The sequence below is a fragment of the Rhinoderma darwinii genome, chromosome 6 (genome assembly GCF_050947455.1).
Source record: "Rhinoderma darwinii isolate aRhiDar2 chromosome 6, aRhiDar2.hap1, whole genome shotgun sequence".
NCBI lineage: Eukaryota > Metazoa > Chordata > Amphibia > Anura > Rhinodermatidae > Rhinoderma > Rhinoderma darwinii.
In genome coordinates this window covers 17,946,498-17,966,130 of record NC_134692.1, presented here as the reverse complement: position 1 = coordinate 17,966,130, position 19,633 = coordinate 17,946,498, and the positions used below count along the sequence as shown (strand labels likewise).

Here is a 19,633-nt window from a genome sequence, read left to right as displayed (position 1 = left end):
GATGAAATGAATGAGTGGTAAATGAAAGTGAATGTCTACTTTTTTACAACATGTAATTTTAAGGTCCAACATTCTGCACAACTACCACTAGGGGGAGCTTAGGAGCTCTCTGCATACTTATTTATTGTTGAGTTCAATGCATTAAAAGTATGCAGTAAGCTCCAAAGCTCCCTCTAGTGGGGGCTGTCAGAAGCCAGACATATAATTTACTCCTAGAAATATGCAGTAAATGAAATGGGAAATAGTTGCTTCATGTAAATGGTTTTTATGGTGGAAAACCTCTGAGTACTTCTATAGTACAAATATGCAATTATTGCATTTACCGGTTGTATTATGCCTGTGTATTGCTAGCCTCAACCAGATCAATTGATTATTCATCAGTCCAAAATATTGAATTTTCAGTGTTCAGTCCCTTGTGTCGGGTAGTTTTGTACTCTAGTACTTGGTGTACAATTGTTTTTCATTGCTTACTACTGGTTTAGAGTCAGTCCCAGTTAATGGTGTTCATTGTGTTTGAGACTCTATTGATTAGTGGTTTAATTTTCCGTTTTGGAACATACAGTGGTTTTATTTAATAGTTTTTCATTTCAGATCATGCAAAAATAATGTCTTTCATGTAAAGTAACATTTAAGTATATTTTTGGTAGTATGTTGGAAAGATACAGTACCCTTGATAGATTTATGATACTGATTGACCATTGGGTATGGGCCATTTATGTTTTTTATACTTTCTAGTCAACCAGACACATTTAAGGAAAGGATAGCCAGAGGCATATATGGCATGGAGACAGGCAGAGCTCAATGAATGATTGGTGGGAACCCTAACCCCATCTAACCCAGTATCGAGGAGATAGTGGCCAGGCATGCATTTGTCCTTCTACATTGAGGTCTATAGTACTTATAGACTTAAGAGAGAACCATGTGAATGTGTGACCACCTCTCTACAGGGTGAATGATGGGGGCACTAAGAGAGCCCCTGGGTACATGCACCATGTGCCTTCCCTATAGTTCAGCCCTGGGGACATGTGGCACAACTATGGGATGGGGGGCTAATACCACTTAGACTTGACTCCTGACTTGGGGCAAGGAGGGGCATGCTTGTATGTATTGGGTGACGGCTTGCATGAATAGTAAGTTGTATTTCATTTTTACTTTTAGTGTCACCCTGAGTAGTACAATATAAAAAAAACATGACGTAAAATAAGGACACATATGAAAAACATGATTTTTTTTCTCTTTTTTTACACCATATATTAAAAAATCTGAAATGAATATGTAAAACAACGGACAGTAAGTGAACGGCTCCTGATCTTTACTCCTCTGTCCCCTCTCTTTTAGTTGTGTTTCTAACAGAGGCCAATGCTTCTTCCAAAACTTTAATAAATTTGAAAACATCGTGGAAAGTATTGTAGAGAGGTATTGGTGCGATTCGTAGACTATTGGGCTCACGCAAATCACACTGCAAGAGAAAACAAATTACATGGATTTTAGATTGATCTCGAAGGGTTAAGTTGAATCGTATAACTATTGGGATTGAGTCCTGACACCTTCTAGGCTCTAATTTATTAGTCTTAAAAAAAAACTGTACAACCACACGAAGGCCCATAACTAGTCTATACAACCACACCAAGACCCATAACTAGTCTATACAACCACACCAAGATCCATAACAAGTCTACACAACCACACCGAGTCCCATAACTAGTCTATACAGCCACACCAAGACCCATAACTAGTCTATGCAACCACACCAAGACCCATAACTAGTCTATACAACCACACCAAGACCCATAACTAGTCTATGCAACCACACCGAGACCCATAACTAGTCTATACAACCACACCGAGACCCATAACTAGTCTATACAACCACACCGAGACCCATAACTAGTCTATGCAACCACACAGAGACCCATAACTAGTCTATACAGCCACACCAAAACCCATAACTAGTCTATACAACCACACGATGACCCATAACTAGTTTATACAACCACACCATGACCCATAACTAGTTTATACTTTTTTTTTTTTTTTTTTTACTTTTATGGCCAGATGTTACAGTGTAAGGAGTGAAAATGTAACATTTTAAAACATTAATTATTAATAAAATATATATTTTTAAATATGTTGATTGCTTATTTAACATATTACAACATTTATTATTTTTCAATATGAGGGCACTTCAGAGGGTTTTCCTAATCTCTTAATGAGCTAAATAATTTTGAAGAAGAAATTAAATTGCCATTGACTTCCTTGAAGGCTCATTGGCAGAAGCAGGCTATTTTATGTCAGACTGTGTATGGCTGCTGTCCTGCTGAATGTAGACTGCAGCGTGAGTTGAGCTGATTGATTTGGGAGGGCTGACACTAGTAAAAATAAATGTCCCATGTAATGTGAGGAATTCACAATAATAAATAGGATGCTTAGAAATTGCTGATACACAATTCTCTAATATATTAGCGTAGATCTACCGAACCCCAAACTACAGTTTTAAGGATATATATATATATATATATATATAAAAAAAATTACATGTTAAAAACATTATTTCTAATAGTCCAATTTTTACACTGACCACTACAGCAGTCACAATAGGCTGACATTTCCTGTTTTCTGCAGCTTTTTAGCTTTGCTGTTTAGACTGGCACAGAATCAGAAGAGTCATCTCATTATGATAAGGTTTCGGTGGATTTAGCTGGATAGCAACATTATACGCTATATACATAGATAAGGATCTGTATGCAGCTTCCAAGCCACCCTATAACCTCTAGGGGCACGGCTGTAGTCCATCTCTTTCTGGAGAGTGTATTTTTCTCTCTATTAACTTCCATTTATTCAGCTATCATAAAGCACGGACACCCTGCTGCACGATCCATATAGATAACGCAGAAAAGAGGTGTGTATGTCTCCAATTTAGCCACCACAGGGATGTTTAAAAAAAAAATTACAAATTGTTACAACATAAAAAAAATACATTATTTCTTTTCCACAGTCTTAGGCTCTGTTGACATCTGCGTTGGGGTCCCATTCTGACGTTCCATCTGAGGTTTCTGTCAGAAAGGGACCCCGAGCAGACACAAACTGACACCGACAGAAACCAGAGGGTTCCGTCTCCATCACCATTGATTTCAATAGTGCCGGACCTGATGCCCCTGGTTTCCGTTTGCCTCTTTTGTACACCAGATCCGTCGTTTTGCAGGAAGCAATAGCGAAGTCGACTACGCTATTGCTTCCGGCAAAACTACTGATCCGGTGCACAAAAGAGACAAACTGAAACCACAGGCACCGGCTCGGTCACCATTGAAATCAATAGTGATGGAGACGGAACCATCTGGTTTCCGTCGGTGTCAGTGTGTGTCTGCTCGGGGTCCCGTTCTGACGGAAACCTCAGACGGAATGTCAGAACGGGAACCCAACGCAGATGTGAACAGAGCCTTACATCTAATGAATAAAACAAAAAAATACATCAGACATTCCCTTTAAATATATGAAACATTCCCTTTAAGGAATGCTGTTTTTAAAAAAGAAACAATATTAATTTCTTTGAAAGTGAAAAATTCAGACAAAGCAATGACATCCTACAAAAAAAAGAACAAGGGAGTCAACACTCATGAAGTGGAATGATGGGTAAACTTTGTAATATCTTAATGTGATTACTGGGACAAGTGCAATTTTATTAAATAAAACGCTTGTTGACATTGTTAATTTGCAATCCCGTCTATGACAAAGGACAATATCACGCACCGCAACGCCTCTCTTTTCAAGTTCTTTGTAAACAGCTTTTATGGGCAGAGAAAAAGCCACGGAGAGCTGACATCCCCGGTCTTCAAAGTGGGAGGGCGTGATTATTTTTGCATAAGGTTTCTTGGGTTCAGCCACATTTTCACTGTAATAATGATTAATTAAATACTCCAAATAGCCAGTCAGTAAAATCGACTTTTTCCGTAAAGCCTTCATGCTAGTTTGATTGAAAACCTGTGAAGAAAAAAATGAGACATTTAAAATGTAAATGTATAAACAGAATAATCACCTAGAAAAGCTCCAATTACAGTTTATAGATTTGCGAATAATAGAACAACACAAAGGACAGCAATGTAAGGCCAGGTAGGTGAGAGATATCATCCTGTCTAATAATAATAATAATAATATATTTACATTATTTTAAAATGTAGCAGAGATGAGTTTGTCAGTTTGCTCTTAAAATATGTTTTACATAAGACTGTAGTCAATCTTTGTGCATTATATTTACACACTAAGTTATCATGATTCACAAAATTTATAGTTAAATGATCAATACAGCTCTGCTACATCTTTAACATTCATGAACAAAACGTTAATCAAACTAATATAGCAAAGAGAAATTTGTCCTTTAAAGGGGTATTCCCATAGCTACAGGATATGCCACTCGAACCCTCACCTATCGGGGGAACGTGTTACTCCCTTGTTTGCCAATTCACATTATCAACTATCCCATAGACCTCAATGGAGAGGGTCATGTAAAAGTGCATCCACCTTCCAATTGAATTCTGTGGGGACAGCGGTCAGAAGTCATAGTGCGCTCATTCTCTCAATAGAAGAGGGTCCTAGAGGTGGGATCCACACCTATCCCGCATTTATGGCATACCCTGTGGATATGCCATATATGTTTAAGATGAGACTATCCCTCTAACCCCTTGTACATGAACTGTGAACAGTCTGTGAGCAAATACAATGTGGTAGGTTAAAATTCCAAACCAGCTCTGCTACATCAGTACAAATAACTTTCCTTAGTAACCATGAATGCTTTTTAGTGGAAAAAAAAACATAGATGCAGAAATATGTTTCTATTCTTATTTACTTTGAATCTGTATTTATATTATAAAATAACGTTTCATTTTCTGTACTTTATATAGGAGCCGTTTCCCATCATACATATACAAGAGATTAAAGGTTAACTCTCAGTGTACTTAAATCTGCTCAGCACAAGTGCCCCAATTTTCCAATACTTTCTATATAGTCTCAATGTACATTTGGTCCCAGAGTGTTGATCTTTGTGACCTCAATTACTGAAAGGGGGCAAACTTGATGGTGAGGGGTCGAAGTACCCAGAAACCCTGCATCCACAGCCATGGTAAAATTCTGTCTGCTTCCATCACTAGGGGGAGCTCTAGCTAATATTAAGTTAAATAAAAGCTGTACAAATCCATCTTCAGTAACCGCCCCCTAGTGGTGATTGCAGGGATCCAGGATTTTATCATTTAACTCTATGGTTGTACGTATGTAATCATTAGAAAGATATATAATAAAATTAATTAGCAATGACTGTTAGACTCAAATAGAATACAATTATATGTACACTTTAACCCTTTACTGTTCTGGACCATGGCAGATAATACCATTAACTCTTTCATCATTGGATATTAGGCAATAAGCCCTGAACCACTCTATGTAAAAATATGTGATGTAGTTCAGTACAAGTAGAAAGTTGGCAAACTGAATATTTTTTGGGGAGGGGGTATTTTGCCTTTTTTACGGTGAGCACCAATTAATTTGGAACCCCCCCTAAAAATATTCTGCCCTTGCTCTTGGTATATGGCCAGCATAATTAGAATTGATTTTAATGGAGAGCACTACGGCATTTTTTTTTTCAGCCCCCCTACCCTGGTTGCATATTTGATGTAGTGCAATGTAGTGATGTATATCGGTTTACCTGGTGCGGTATTTCACCGGCAGGCGCTCATGCCGGCCACGCCGTTGGGTCACATGCTCTTCAGGCTCGCCCTGTATCCTACAGCGTCTACTGTAAGGACCGGAATTCAGTGAGTCTCATAGACTTGTATTGAGAGACTGACCTCCGGTTTCTGGTTTCTACAGTAGACGCTGTAGGTGTGAGGGAGTTAGACTGAAGATCATGTGACCCAACAGCGGCCTGGACGTTTTCTTAGGTTAAATTCTCATGTTGCGTTTTCGTTTAAACGTGAACTTATTTTTCATGTAGCCAATTCATTGATACATTCTACATAGATGGTAATATAACGAAAGGACATTTTATTATCACAATATACTTGGGTAAAAACTGTGATAAAGTTATTTTATATTAAATGATTCTTTATAAAAGACACTGAGTTCCAATACATTAGATGTTTCAATCTTGAACTATATGAACATTCAACATCTTTTATATCATATCCTCTAGAATTAAATGTAGTTTACTATCCTATAAAAAAAATGTTACAGTCAGGCTTTGTTCACATCTGCGTCAGGGCTCTGTTCTGCCGTTCCGTCGGAACGGGACCCTGACTGAAACAAACGGAACCCATAGGTTTCCGTTTTCATCACCGTTGATTTCAATGGTGACGGATCCAGTGCAAATCGTTTACCTTTGTCCCCGTTGTGCAAGGGTTCCGTCATTTTGACGTAATGAATAGCGCAGTCGACTTTGGTATTGATTACGTCAAAACGACGGAACCCTTAAACAACAATGACAAATGGAAACCTTTGGCACCGGATCCGTCACCATTCAAATCAATGGTGATGCAAACAGGGTCCCGTTCTGACGGGAAGCTGCGACAGAACCAATGAACGACGCAGATGTGAACGAAGCCTTACATGTTTCATTGAGACCTGTTGGACTAATACTGGTCAGTGTGAATATCCGATATACTCTCTTTGGAGCAATTTAGTTCTAATGTGTTCTTCATCGTTCCCCTCTATTTCTTTAAGAACGCGCCATTTCAAGTCGTAGACTTTTGTTTTATTTCAAAGAAATGTTTGGCTACAGTAGTTTGGCCATGTTTTCTTTGTGGCTTCTCAGTTATCGTTATTGTTTGATCCTTAATTTTTTGTTCAAGTTTTAATTACTGATCGATGTTCGTTTATACGCGTCTTCACAAGAATGTAGAATGTATCAATGAATTGGCTAAACGAAAAAGAAGTTCGCGTTTAAACGAAAACACAACATGAGAATTTAGAATAAAAAAACTATAATATTTCGACATTTCTGATACATTTCCACCTCTCTCTAAGTCTGTTTTTATCGTTTTGAATTTTTATATGTGTTAAAAAGTAGTTTATTAATACTCACATTTTCTATTGAAGTCACTTGTATTACGTAAAACTATTTAAGCTGGTGTCGGGTGTAACCACGCATGCTTGAGGAAGGGGGCAGACCCCCTGAAACATCGCACCAGGCGGAGCCGACGCCGATTGAGCCTCCACGTGTAGTCTTACGATAGTCCAAGAGAGAAGTAACCCGGGAAAAAAAAAATCTCACCGGATCCTCAAACAGACTCCAGCACATCAGGTCATATACTCTATTTTTTATATGCACATAATCAAGAAATTGGGGTGTTTGATAAAAATCTTTTCTCAAATGTCATTCGTGCTTTGCCATACATTGTGTTTATCAGAGACATAGGAAGCGTCTCTCATAGCACGCTACACCCATGTGCTAGTCTGAACAAGGTCTATAAACTATTTAGCTTCTACATTGCACTACATCACAGGGGGGGGGGGGAATAAAATGGACTGAGTGCTTCTTTATTAGAGGGCACACACACAAAAAATAAAAATAATAGTAATACAAAAATAGAGCGGACTGCGTGGACTTTTTGTTGCCTTTTTCTGCAGTCTCCGGTTTATGTTTGACCTATATCTATGGTCACATTGATGCTTGCTGCTTGGACTGATTCATTCTCAGAAATATGGGGGCCCCCACAATCAGACTTTTTTGACCTGTCATTTAAAATACCCTGCTAGAGAAATTTGAATTGATAAATTGGGGCTCCCCAATTAAAGACCCTCATCTATTATCCAGAGAGGACAGCGACTACGAAGGTCCTCTCTTTCTAGACGACCTGGCATGTCCACGCTTTACACGGACAGCTGTAGGTATAACCACAGCACATTGATTTCAATGGCCACTGTGTGATACTTCATTCCACCTGTGGAGGTGCTGCAGGAAAATTGAACACTTGCTGTCAGCGTCCCCCATAGATTACACCTGATTTCTCTAGGACCCAGCAGCGGGACAACCTGTGATTACATCATCATCCAGGCATTTAAAGGGTTTGTCCATAGTGGGTATGCACTTTTTGGGACAACCCTTAAACTGTTGAATAATGTCCATCAGCAAGTAGGGATTGATTTTAATGTAATTTACACATGAAATAATTCCTGCAATAAATAAACAATAAGGGTATGTTCACACGGCCTATTTTCGGCCGTTTTCCGAAAAATCGGAAGCAGAACACCTCCAAACATCTGCCCATTGATTGCAATGGGAAAACCGGCGTTCTGTTCCGATGGCCCGTTTTTTACGCGGCCGTTTTGAAAAACGGCTGCGTAAAACAACTGCTGCGAAAAGGTAGTGCAGGTATGTTTTTGGAGCCGTTTTTCATAGACTCTATAGAAAATAGCTCCAAAAACGGCCGTAAAAAAACACAGCGAAAAAGTGGATTAAAAAACTTCTGAAAATCAGGAGCTGTTTTCCCTTGAAAACAGCTCCGTATTTTCAGACGTTTTTGACTCAGCGTGTGAACATACCCTAGTGAGAACAACATATTTTCACCTCAAATTCCTAAAAATACAGGTTAGCGAGTCTGTTCTGAAATCTTGAATATTTATTCTCACAGCATTAAAACATTGTAGATCCATTTCCTTGATTGCACCGGGAGCTGGGACTGAACTAGTAACGGTTACATCCATTTTGCTGCGGTTCTACAGCAGCAATTAGCATTCAGAAAGCCTAAGTCACCGTGCCAAAAAGGGTAAAATCAGCCATAAAAAGGAGAATCACTGAGCGCTCGACTCATTGCTGGAGACTCCCTGCAGCGGATGTAATGACATAGACACATAGCAGCTACGTGGTGACATAAGTTCATAAATGAAAAACCCTGTGGTCTCACATTGATGAACTAAAACCCCCCAAAAAAGGGAAATATGATTTTTATAGAGTCTTTACAGTGAGGTACTTTGTGCAAATGAGCCCCCGGTGTGAAATCTTCTATCTGTACTCAGATTCCCAGGTCAAATTTGCCTAATTTAGCAGCGAAAATTCATGCAAAAAGCTTTCAGGATTTGGCTTAACAGCTTCTGTTGTTACAGATGAAGCATTAAGTTACGATGTCGAAAATGATACAAACAATCAGCGTTCAGGAACGTTATAAATGACTCCGCTCTAAAACCATTTTACACTCAGCTCGTGGAGTACAGAAAGTTCATTTGTTTCACTCGTGTCCTTGAAATTTTTTAATGTGCCTCTGCCGGGACGTCCGTCTTAGAAATCACGGAGCAAATCCACGAGCTGCAGATCGGCAACTGTTCTATTAAATGTATAGGAACAGCAGACTTATCTTTTTTTTTAGGCTTATGTGCTATGTACATTTTTTGAAATCTAGTTGTTCTTTTAAAAAATATGTTTGGTGCAACTTTCTAAATACTTTTTATTAAAAAATGTTTTTGCTTTTTGAGATACAGCTGCTTTGTATCCTGTAGACAGAACAGCTAGATCTAGCGCTGAAACGTCTATCCGTCAGCTCTGTGGTACTGACGGGTTCAGTGTCAACGGGTCCTACTGACGGGTTCAGTGTCAACGGGTCCTACTGACAGGTTCAGTGTCAACGGGTCCTACTGATGGGTTCAGTGTCAGCGGGTCCTACTGACGGGTTCAGTGTCAACGGGTCCTACTGACGGGTTCAGTGTCAACGGGTCCTACTGAAGGGTTTAGTGTCAGCGGGTTCTGCATGTCTCTGACACATGAGGATCGAGCTGTTATAAACCTAGATGTGATCGATAACAGGTGGATGCCCGCTGTCACTGAACCAGACAGTGCTTATATTTGTAAACTTGCCTGAAGGAGCCAGTGTGGACTAGTTTGTCTATCGCCACCTGTTGACCACAGGTGGAATAGCGGGCGTCATATTACAATATTTATGGTATTATGTACCTTCTACTGTAAATGATAAAAATATTACATGTTATCGGGAAGTTCTGTGACCATATAAAACCCAAGGCCACTTTATTGAAAGTTATGGAATTACAATGTCAATTCTAGTTAATAATCGATGGTAGATTGACCCTTTCCTGCTTAAAATACCAATGACTGAAACGCAGCTTACCCTTTCTCTGCAAGAAGAGGTTCTGCAGCAGCTGAGTAGTTTTACAAGGTTCTGTGGCAGATTGGAGATAATACTGTACAAAACTTAGTCCAACAAAGAGTTTAATGTCAGTTAATAGGGTGGTCTGCCCCTGCGGCGATTGGCTGATTTCTGCGCTGACTTTCGGTCTCGATGGGACAAACCCTTTGGTCAGTGATCAATATGAAAATTCCTCTCCAATGAAAAAAACAAGTTCCTCCTGACTCCCAATGTTTTGTTTAAAATGAAATATATTGGAAAAACTAAATGCCCAAAATGTTTGAGAACTAATGGCGACTTCATTCCTCTTTTGTAGCGTTGTCGGAAACGTTATAGATTCTGTGATCAAGTAATCCGCCGCATCAACTTAGATTTTAACCTCGATCTTTTCCCTGAAATTATATTGTGTATTTTGGGAATCTCTGATATCTTTAATCTTCCTCAAATTGTCTTCTCCCTGTTCAGAAGATGCGCAAAATCATTGCAGGGAAATGGTCGACAAAATCTCCTCCCACACGAAACGAATGGAATAATTTTAAAAGTCAACATTTTTCTATATATAAAAATGTACTATGTAAGAATTGGTAAATCATCGCTATTTGGAAATGTGGATCAACACCTTAAAATGGGTGGAAAAAAATATTTATGTTTAGAAATTAAGAAATCCTTTTTTTTTTCTTCTCTCTCCTTCCCCAGATGTGATGGGGGATGGAATTGAGGGGGGTATAATGTAAAGATGTATGGATGAGAACAAAAAAAAAAAAATTGATTATTCTGCATCTGGGTTTGTATAACGCAAAGGCTATACGGAAACTTTGGGCATGACTGTGTTGCGATGCAGTAATGTAGGATGCCGCTACTGCCAAACCTCAGTCGAAAGAAGTCCAGTAGATTTGGATTTCTTTCAACTGTGGAGCCGTAGTCGTGGCAATTTGTGGGTTAGAAAGCGACCACATTGATTTATTACATGCCATGCAGACAGGGCAACAACAGCGATCTTTGGTCGTGTGACCTGTGTTGCAGCTGTGTAGCCCTAATATTATATAGCCCTTATACAGTGCCAAGTCCAAGTTCCTACTGGAAAAGCGGTGAAGAATTTTTTTTCCATGCTGTCATAGTGTCTCATTACAGTGCCCCATAACAGTGCTAACCATAGTGCCCCATATCAGTGGTCCCATACCAGTGCCAACCATAGTGCCCCATAACAGTGGTCCCATACCAGTGGCAACCATAGTGCTCCCACAAATGTATTATCAAGTGTCCTCTAACAATGCCAACAATTGTGCCCCCATTTAGATTTCCCAGTCAGCTCCATCCACAGCGTCCCCCAGTTACAGACACAATACCCTCATGATAAAAATACCTACCTCCCCCTCACTCCCTCTAGTAGTTATAGAGGTTGTGTGGGATCAGAAAAAAAGGACCTACTTTATTTTTTGTTTCTATCAGAAACAGCACCACTTTTGTCTATGGGCTATGTCTGGAATCACAGCTCAGATCCATTCAAGTGCATTGGCTTGAGCTGCAATACCAGACATAGCCCATCGAAAAGAGTGGCGCTGTTTCTTGGGGAAGAAAAATCAGATATTGTCTCCCTATTCCCGTACATCCCCTTTAAATTTGAGCGGCCAGTCCTCTTACTGTACCCCAAGTCATCTTAGGAGGAGAAACTTCCTCCAGAAATGCCCTGTGACATTGCTGGGATGGTTCCTATACCAAGTATTATGCAGATAAATCCTCTTCACTTAGATCAGGGGTCTCAAGCACGCGGCCCGCGGGCCGCATGTGGCCGCTGGGGCTGTCATCTGCGGCCTGAGGGACACAGAGCCGTTTGTACAGGCTCTGCTCTGGGACTTTGTGGAATTCCCTGACATCGCTGTCCATAGATGGACAGTTTTGTCAGGGTCTTCCCCAGAGCGGAGTCCCGGGCAGAGCGCTAGTATCGGCTCTGCTCCGGGACTCTGTGGAATTCCCTGACATCGCTGTCCACATACAGATAGTGTTGTCAGGGGCTTCCCCAGACCTGGAGTCCCGTGCAGAGCGCTAGTATAGGCTCTGCTCTGGGACTCTGGAATTCCCTGACATCGCTGTCCATATATGGACAGTGTTGTCAGGGTCCTCCCCAGAGCGGAGTCCCAGGCAGAGCGCTAGTATAGGCTCTGCTCCGGGACTCTGTGGAATCCCCTGACATCGCTGTCCATACATCGACAGTGATGTCAGGGGCTTCCCCAGAGCAGGAGTCCCAGTGATGTCAGGAGCACAGCTGGAGTCCCAGGAAGAGCCTACTAGCGCTCTGCCCGGGACTCCAGCTCTGGGGTTGCCCCTGACATCATGTCCATATATGGACAGTGATGTCAGGAGCAGAGTTGGAATCCCAGGCAGAGTGCTAGAAGCGGCTCTGCTCCAGGACTCCAGCTCTGGGCATGCCCCTGACATCAATGTCCATATATGGACACTGATTATCAGTGGCTTCTCCAAAGTTACGGCGCAGAGCCTATACTAGTGCTCTGCTCCGGGACACCGACTCTGGGGTTGCCCCTGACATTCCGGTCCAGGAGGATCCCCTGACGTCACTGTGTATGGACAGTGACGTCAGGGGCTCCGTCAGCAGAGTAGTCCCCAGCCAAAGTATCGGCAACGCTCTGGCTGGGGATTCCACTCCGAGAGGGAGCCCCAATGGAGCTATCTACAGAGGACTCCGCGGAATCATCTACAGAGGACTCCGCGGCATCATCTACAGAGGACTCCGCGGCATCATCTACAGAGGACTCCGCGGCATCATCTACAGAGGACTCCGCGGCATCATCTACAGAGGACTCCGCGGCATCATCTACAGAGGACTCCGCGGCATCATCTACAGAGGACTCCGCGGCATCATCTACAGAGGACTCCGCGGCATCATCTACAGAGGACTCCGCGGCATTATCTACAGAGGACTCCGCGGCATTATCTACAGAGGACTCCGCGGCATTATCTACAGAGGACTCCGCGGCATTATCTACAGAGGACTCCGCGGCATTATCTACAGAGGACTCTGCGGCATTATCTACAGAGGACTCTGTTGAACTATCTAAAAAGGAGCTGCCCAATCTTGACATGTGTGTCTGCCAAACGTTGCCAACTGCGTTTAGCGACACTTAAACTGGATTGTTGAAATAAGCACGTGGAGAATTCTCTCAAATTTTAAACCTAGCGCTATTATTATAGTAATGTAGTATTGTTATAGTAATATAGTATTATAGTAATATAGTGTTATAGTAGTTCAAATAACTAATTGACTAACAATAATTTTGTATTGTATCAAATTTGAGAGTAATGCGGCTCGTCAATTTCCCATTTTTTCTATATGCGGCCCACTTACCCGGTCGAGTTTGAGACCCCTGACTTAGATGCAGGTACCTGCGGTCATTATCACAAGATGTAGGGTCACATAAAAAACAATAATGTACATTTCACTTTGACATTTACCTCCAAACTTGCATGCAGGGAACACACCAATAAAATAGGGGGATTAGACAGACGGAAGCCGCTGACACCTTGGCTCAATTTCAATTCTGGGTAAAGAAAGGGAAAAGTATGATGTAAGTATTACAGTGTATATAGCTTTGTGCACCCAACCAATCTGTATTTTGGATTGTATACACATACATATCAGAGAACATTGAAGAGTTGCATTTATATTTTTTCCCGCTACTTATATAGCACCAACATATCCCGCAGCGCTGTACATAGATTGTCATCGCTCACATCCACGGGCAGACTGACAATGATCTGGGCTCCCGGGCATTAAAGATCATGGGCCCCTTAACAACTGCTGTAGCCATGATACACTTGTTTTGGGTTAATACATTAATTTTGAGGAGTACTTCCTTTTTGAAGTCCCTGCACCTAAACTTTAAAGGGATTGTCATACAGCCCATTAGGGAATTCTTAGTTAATAGAGAGGGGTCCTCTGTTCAGCATCCTCATGTCTTGGCTAGTGTGGAGTCGAGAGTGATTACAAAGAGCGTCTCTCCCTCTCTGGAGGACCTGTCCTGTATTACCCAGAGAACACATTGATGTGAATGGGCACTGTGTAATGCTTAGTTTCCCCTGTGGCGGCGCTGCAGGCAAATTGTAGAAACCTGGAAGTGTTCAAAGGTTACAGCTGATTGTTGGGGTCTCAGAAGAGGGAAGCTTTGTGATCACTTTACTTTCAAGGGACCTTCTAAATAGGGATTGTCCAAAGTGGAGAAGTTCATATGTATTGTTATAAATGAGTAAGGGGCCATTCTGGGCCTGGGCACTTGTATAGAAAAAGATAATGTCCAGCACTTGGTCCAATAAAATCCAAACCTTTTAATTTATCACTTTAAAACAAAGTAAAAACATTCCTGTGAATGTTTTGGTTCGAAACGCGTAATGGTGTGCGGATCAGCATTTTTCTTTTTTTCAACTGCCTTAAAATACCTAAATAGTCTGATCTCAGCTCACATCAGTCCCTGTCCCCAGCATGGCGGTCTGAGATCATAGACTTCACCAAATGTGATCTTAATTTATGGACTGTAAATATGGGTTGTTGAAGTCCTGGATGATTAAAGGGGTTATCTGGGAAACAAAAAGTATCAGCAGTGTAGTGACTGCAGTATCTGAGTACACTCGCTAATATACATTCCGGTACCCCGTCATGCTGGTTCTGAGATTTTCATCGATTTTTCTAGCACTTCCGGGGGATCGGAAGTCTAGTTGAACAGCTTTCATAGATGACAATACGACTCATCGTCATGTTACTGGCCCCACTGTAATCTATGTAATCGGTATACTACTGCTACTGCTTGTACATAGATTACAGCGGAGTCGTCACATGACGAAGAGTCGTATCGTCATCAAAGAAGGCTGTGCAACTAGACCTCCGATCCACTGGCAGTACTATAAAAATCTATTCAAATCTCATAATCATTGCGACCGGGGACCGGAATGTACCGTATTTATCAGATTGTAAGACGCACCTGACTATAAGGCGCACCCAGGTTTTAGACAACCGAAAATAGGAAAAAATGTCATATTTTACTACTTTAACAAAGAAAAAACTATTTATTAAAAAAAATAATTGTTCTGTTTCACCACATTCTGAGAGCCATAACTTTTATATTTTTTAATTGTTTGAGCAGCGCGAGGGCTTATTTTTTGTGGGACGAGCTGTCGTTTTTATTGGAACCATTTTTAAGGTACGTACGATTTTTTTTATCACTTTTTATTTCATACTTTTTAGCGCTAAGGTGACCAAAAAACCACGATTCTGAGGTTCTAATTTTTTTTGTTACACCGTTCACCATGCGAGTCAACTAGTACTATATTGTAATGTAAACCAATTTTTTTTTATTATTATTTCTTTTTTACATTGTGCTTGGGGAAAAATGGGAAAAGGTATTTTTTTAAAATTTGTAATATTTTTTTACCCTCCTGAAAATCGAACCTTTTTTTTTACCCATTTTAGCAGTTCCCCTAGGGGACTTGATGAACCAGCGATCGTTAGATGGATATTTACGGAAACAGCGTAATTCGCTGAGCTACGCTGTTTCCCTAACTCCCATAGTAGTGAATGGCAGTTACAGAAGCAGCATAGCATGCGAGCTACGCTGTTTCCGTAACTCCGCTCCAAGGATCATCCCCTCCCCGCTCCATGATGTGCCAGCACATCATGGAGCGGGAAGGGGTTAAGTAAGAAGCGTTCAGGGGGCCCGAAAAAGTACCAAAAAGTAAAACCACACAAAGCAACTAAATAAAATTGTATAACTGCTTCTAATAACCAGCATAATTAAATTAGGGAGATTTTACTTAAACCCCTTCTTTCATCTAAACCAAAGTTTACCTACCGCAGGGCACCTACCCTCAGAAACATCCTAGCACCAAGTCATGCCAAACACTGGGATAGCAAAAAAAAAACAAAAAACCTGTATTTTTTTACAATTAGGCAGCTTTTAAAACTTTGAGTCAGATTTTTTTTTGCCTGCAAAATACTATGTGTGAACAGGGCCTTGCACTGTAGTCTCAAAAAGGACCGTTCAAATGGGAATAAAAAAGTAATGGTACATATCATCTCAAGACACTGCACCTTAGAGCATGGCGGCAATTTTAGGTGCTGCACAATCATTCCCATTGACCACAACTCTATAGAGCAGACTAAGGGCTTATTGGCATGAACGGGTGCAAACTCGGACGTGAAAAAAGGCAGACTTGAGTCTATCAAGGGATCCGTTAAAAATGGAAGGAAATAGGAAATTTTCTATTTTTTAACGGAGCCTTCACACGGTCCGATAAAACAATGACCGTGTGAACGACCCCATTGAAATACATGCGTCCGTGTGAATAAGCCATAATAGATACGAAGTACTCTGCCGCAGAGAAGTCTATTGGAGTTACAGACTTAATACCTTGGTATTCAGATCACCGAAGCCATCATTTAACTGATATTTCTTCCCCCCTACCTACATGGTGCTTTGGCAGACACATCTCCACCTCCAAACTACCAATACATTACGGGGACACTCCACCCATCCCTAACTTCTATATCCCCCCCCCCCATATATATTATTTGCTATATATATATATATATATATAAATATATATATATATATATATATACACTACCGTATAAAAGTTTAGGGTCACTTAGAAATTTCCTTTTTGCAAGAAAAGCACAGTTTTTTTCAATGAAGATAACATTAAATTAATCAGAAATGCACTCTATACATTGTTAGGCTATGTTCACATGGGGTATTTTGCCGAGTTTTTTGACGCGGAAACCGCGTCGCAAAACTCGGCAGAAACGGCCCGAGAACGCCTCCCATTGATTTCAATGGGAGGCGTCGGCGTCTTTTTCCGCGAGCAGTAAAACTGCCTCGCGGGAAAAAGAAGCGACATGCCCTATCTTCGGACGCTTCCGCCTCCGACCTCCCATTGACATCAATGGGAGGCAGGAGAAAGCGTATATCTCGCTGTTTTATGCCCGCGGCGCTCAATGGCCGCGGGCGAAAAACGGCGCGATAATTGCCGCGAAAATTGGCGTGCAGGGAGAGGAATATCTGCCTCAAAGTTCCAAACGGAATTTTGAGGCAGATATTCCTCCCCCAAAATACTCTGTGTGAACATAGCCTTAATGTGCTAAATGACTGTTCTAGCTGCAAACGTCTGGTTTTTAATGCAATATCTACATAGGTGTATAGAGGCCCATTTCCAGCAACCATCACTCCAGTGTTCTAATGGTAAATTTTTTGCTAACTGTGTTAGAAGGCTAATGGATGATTAGAAAACACTTGAAAACCCTTGTGCAATTATGTTAGCACCGCTGTAAACAGTTTTGATGGTTAAGAGGAGCTATAAAACTGACCTTCCTTTGAGCTAGTTGAGAATCTGGAGCATTACATTTGTGGGTTCGATTAAACTCTCAAAATGGCTAGAAAAAGAGAGCTTTCATGTGAAGCTCGACAGTCTATTCTTGTTCTTAGAAATGAAGGCTATTCCATGCGAGAAATTGCCAAGAAACTGAAGATTTCCTACAACGGTGTGTACTACTCCCTTCAGAGGACAGCACAAACAGGCTCTAACCAGAGTAGAAAGAGAAGTGGGAGGCCCCGCTGCACAACTGAGCAACAAGACAAGTACATTAGAGTCTCTAGTTTGAGAAATAGACGACTCACAGGTCCTCAACTGGCAGCTTCATTAAATAGTACCCGCAAAACGCCAGTGTCAACGTCTACAGTGAAGAGGCGACTCCGGGATGCTGGCCTTCAGGGCAGAGTGGCAAAGAAAAAGCCATATCTGAGACTGGCTAATAAAAGGAAAAGATTAATATGGGCAAAAGCACACAGACATTGGACAGAGGAAGATTGGAAAAAAGTGTTATGGACAGACGAATCGAAGTTTGAGGTGTTTGGATCACACAGAAGAACATTTGTGAGACGCAGAACAACTGAAAAGATGCTGGAAGAGTGCCTGACGCAATCTGTCAAGCATGGTGGAGGTAATGTGATGGTCTGGGGTTGCTTTGGTGCTGGTAAAGTGGGAGATTTGTACAAGGTAAAAGGGATTTTGAATAAGGAAGGCTATCACTCCATTTTGCAACGCCATGCCATACCCTGTGGACAACGCTTGATTGGAGCCAATTTCATCCTACAACAGGACAATGACCCAAAGCACACCTCCAAATTATGCAAGAACTATTTAGGGAAGAAGCCGGCAGCTGGTATTCTATCTGTAATGGAGTGGCCAGCGCAGTCACCAGATCTCAACCCCATAGAGCTGTTGTGGGAGCAGCTTGACCGTATGGTACGCAAGAAGTGCCCATCAAGCCAACCCAACTTGTGGGAGGGGCTTCTGGAAGCATGGGGTGAAATTTCTCCCGATTACCTCAGCAAATTAACAGCTAGAATGCCAAAGGTCTGCAATGCTGGAATTGCTGCAAATGGAGCATTCCAAGACGAAAGCAAAGTTTGAAGGAGAAAATTATTATTTCAAATAAAAAATCATTATTTCTAACCTTGTCAATGTCTTGACTATATTTTCTAGTCATTTTGCAACTCATTTGATAAATATAAGTGTGAGTTTTCATGGAAAACACGAAGTACAGTAAAAAATAGTGTAGTACCGTGTTAGCCAGAGACAATATGAAATGTTAAATACTTTTGTGTCAAAAAAGACAAAAGTATAATAGGTATGATACCTTTATTGGCTAACCATAAAAGTTCTATATGCGGCTTTCAGAGCACAGAGGCTCCTTCTTCAGGCAGTTTACAAATGAATGACTTAGAAAAAAGCACAACATTTAGATGTTACACAAAGACAATTAGTACATGAGGTGATACATCATTAAGATAAGCCGGGGCAATAAAACTGAGGTTATAGGGGTGATGACTTAGGAGTTAAGGCATCTGGAGTCAGTCTGATGGGGGACGTGACGTGTGTCCATGTAGTGGCTCATAAATCCTGGTGTTAGGGGAGATTCACACGAGCGTTGCGTTTTTGCGCGCGCAAACAACGCGGCGTTTTGCGAGCGCAAAAACCATTTGACAGCTGCGTGTGTCATGCGTGTCTGATGCGCGGCTGCGTGATTTTCGCGCAGCCGGCATCATAGAGATGAGGCTTGTCGACGCCCGTCACTGTCCAAGGTGCTGAAAGAGCTAACTCTTTCAGCACCCTCGACAGTGAATGCCGAACACAACAGCGAAAAACCTGTAAAAAAAAAAGATAAAGTTCCTACTTACCGAGAACTTCCCGGCCGTTGCCTTGGTGACGCGTCCTTGGTGACGCGCCTCTCTTGACATCGGGCCCCACCTCCCTGGATGACGCGGCAGTCCAAGTGACCGCTGCAGCCTGTGATTGGCTGCAGCCTGTGCTTGGCCTGTGATTGGCTGGAGCTGTCACTTGAACTGAAGTGTCATCCCGGGAGGTCGGACTGCAGGAAGGAGACAGGAGTAATCGGTAAGTTAGAACTTCGTTTTTTTTTACAGGTTCATGTATTTTGGGATCGCAAGTCA

The 19,633-nt window shown here is 41.5% G+C and overlaps 1 protein-coding gene across 3 annotated transcripts in view; it reads right to left on the bottom strand.

Annotated features, from left to right (window-relative positions):
- Nucleotides 1-1,207: 1,207 nt before the first annotated feature.
- Nucleotides 1,208-19,633, bottom strand: part of KYNU (kynureninase) — an 82,687-nt gene continuing 64,261 nt past the window's right edge. For all 3 annotated transcript variants that reach the window (XM_075829242.1, XM_075829243.1, XM_075829244.1), the window contains exons 12-14: nt 13,587-13,672; nt 3,748-3,978; nt 1,208-1,459 (exon numbers count right to left, since the gene is read on the bottom strand). In XM_075829242.1, the coding sequence (XP_075685357.1) occupies nt 1,313-1,459; nt 3,748-3,978; nt 13,587-13,672 (464 nt within the window). In that variant the 3' untranslated portion in view covers nt 1,208-1,312. The remainder of the gene's footprint in view (nt 1,460-3,747; nt 3,979-13,586; nt 13,673-19,633) is intronic.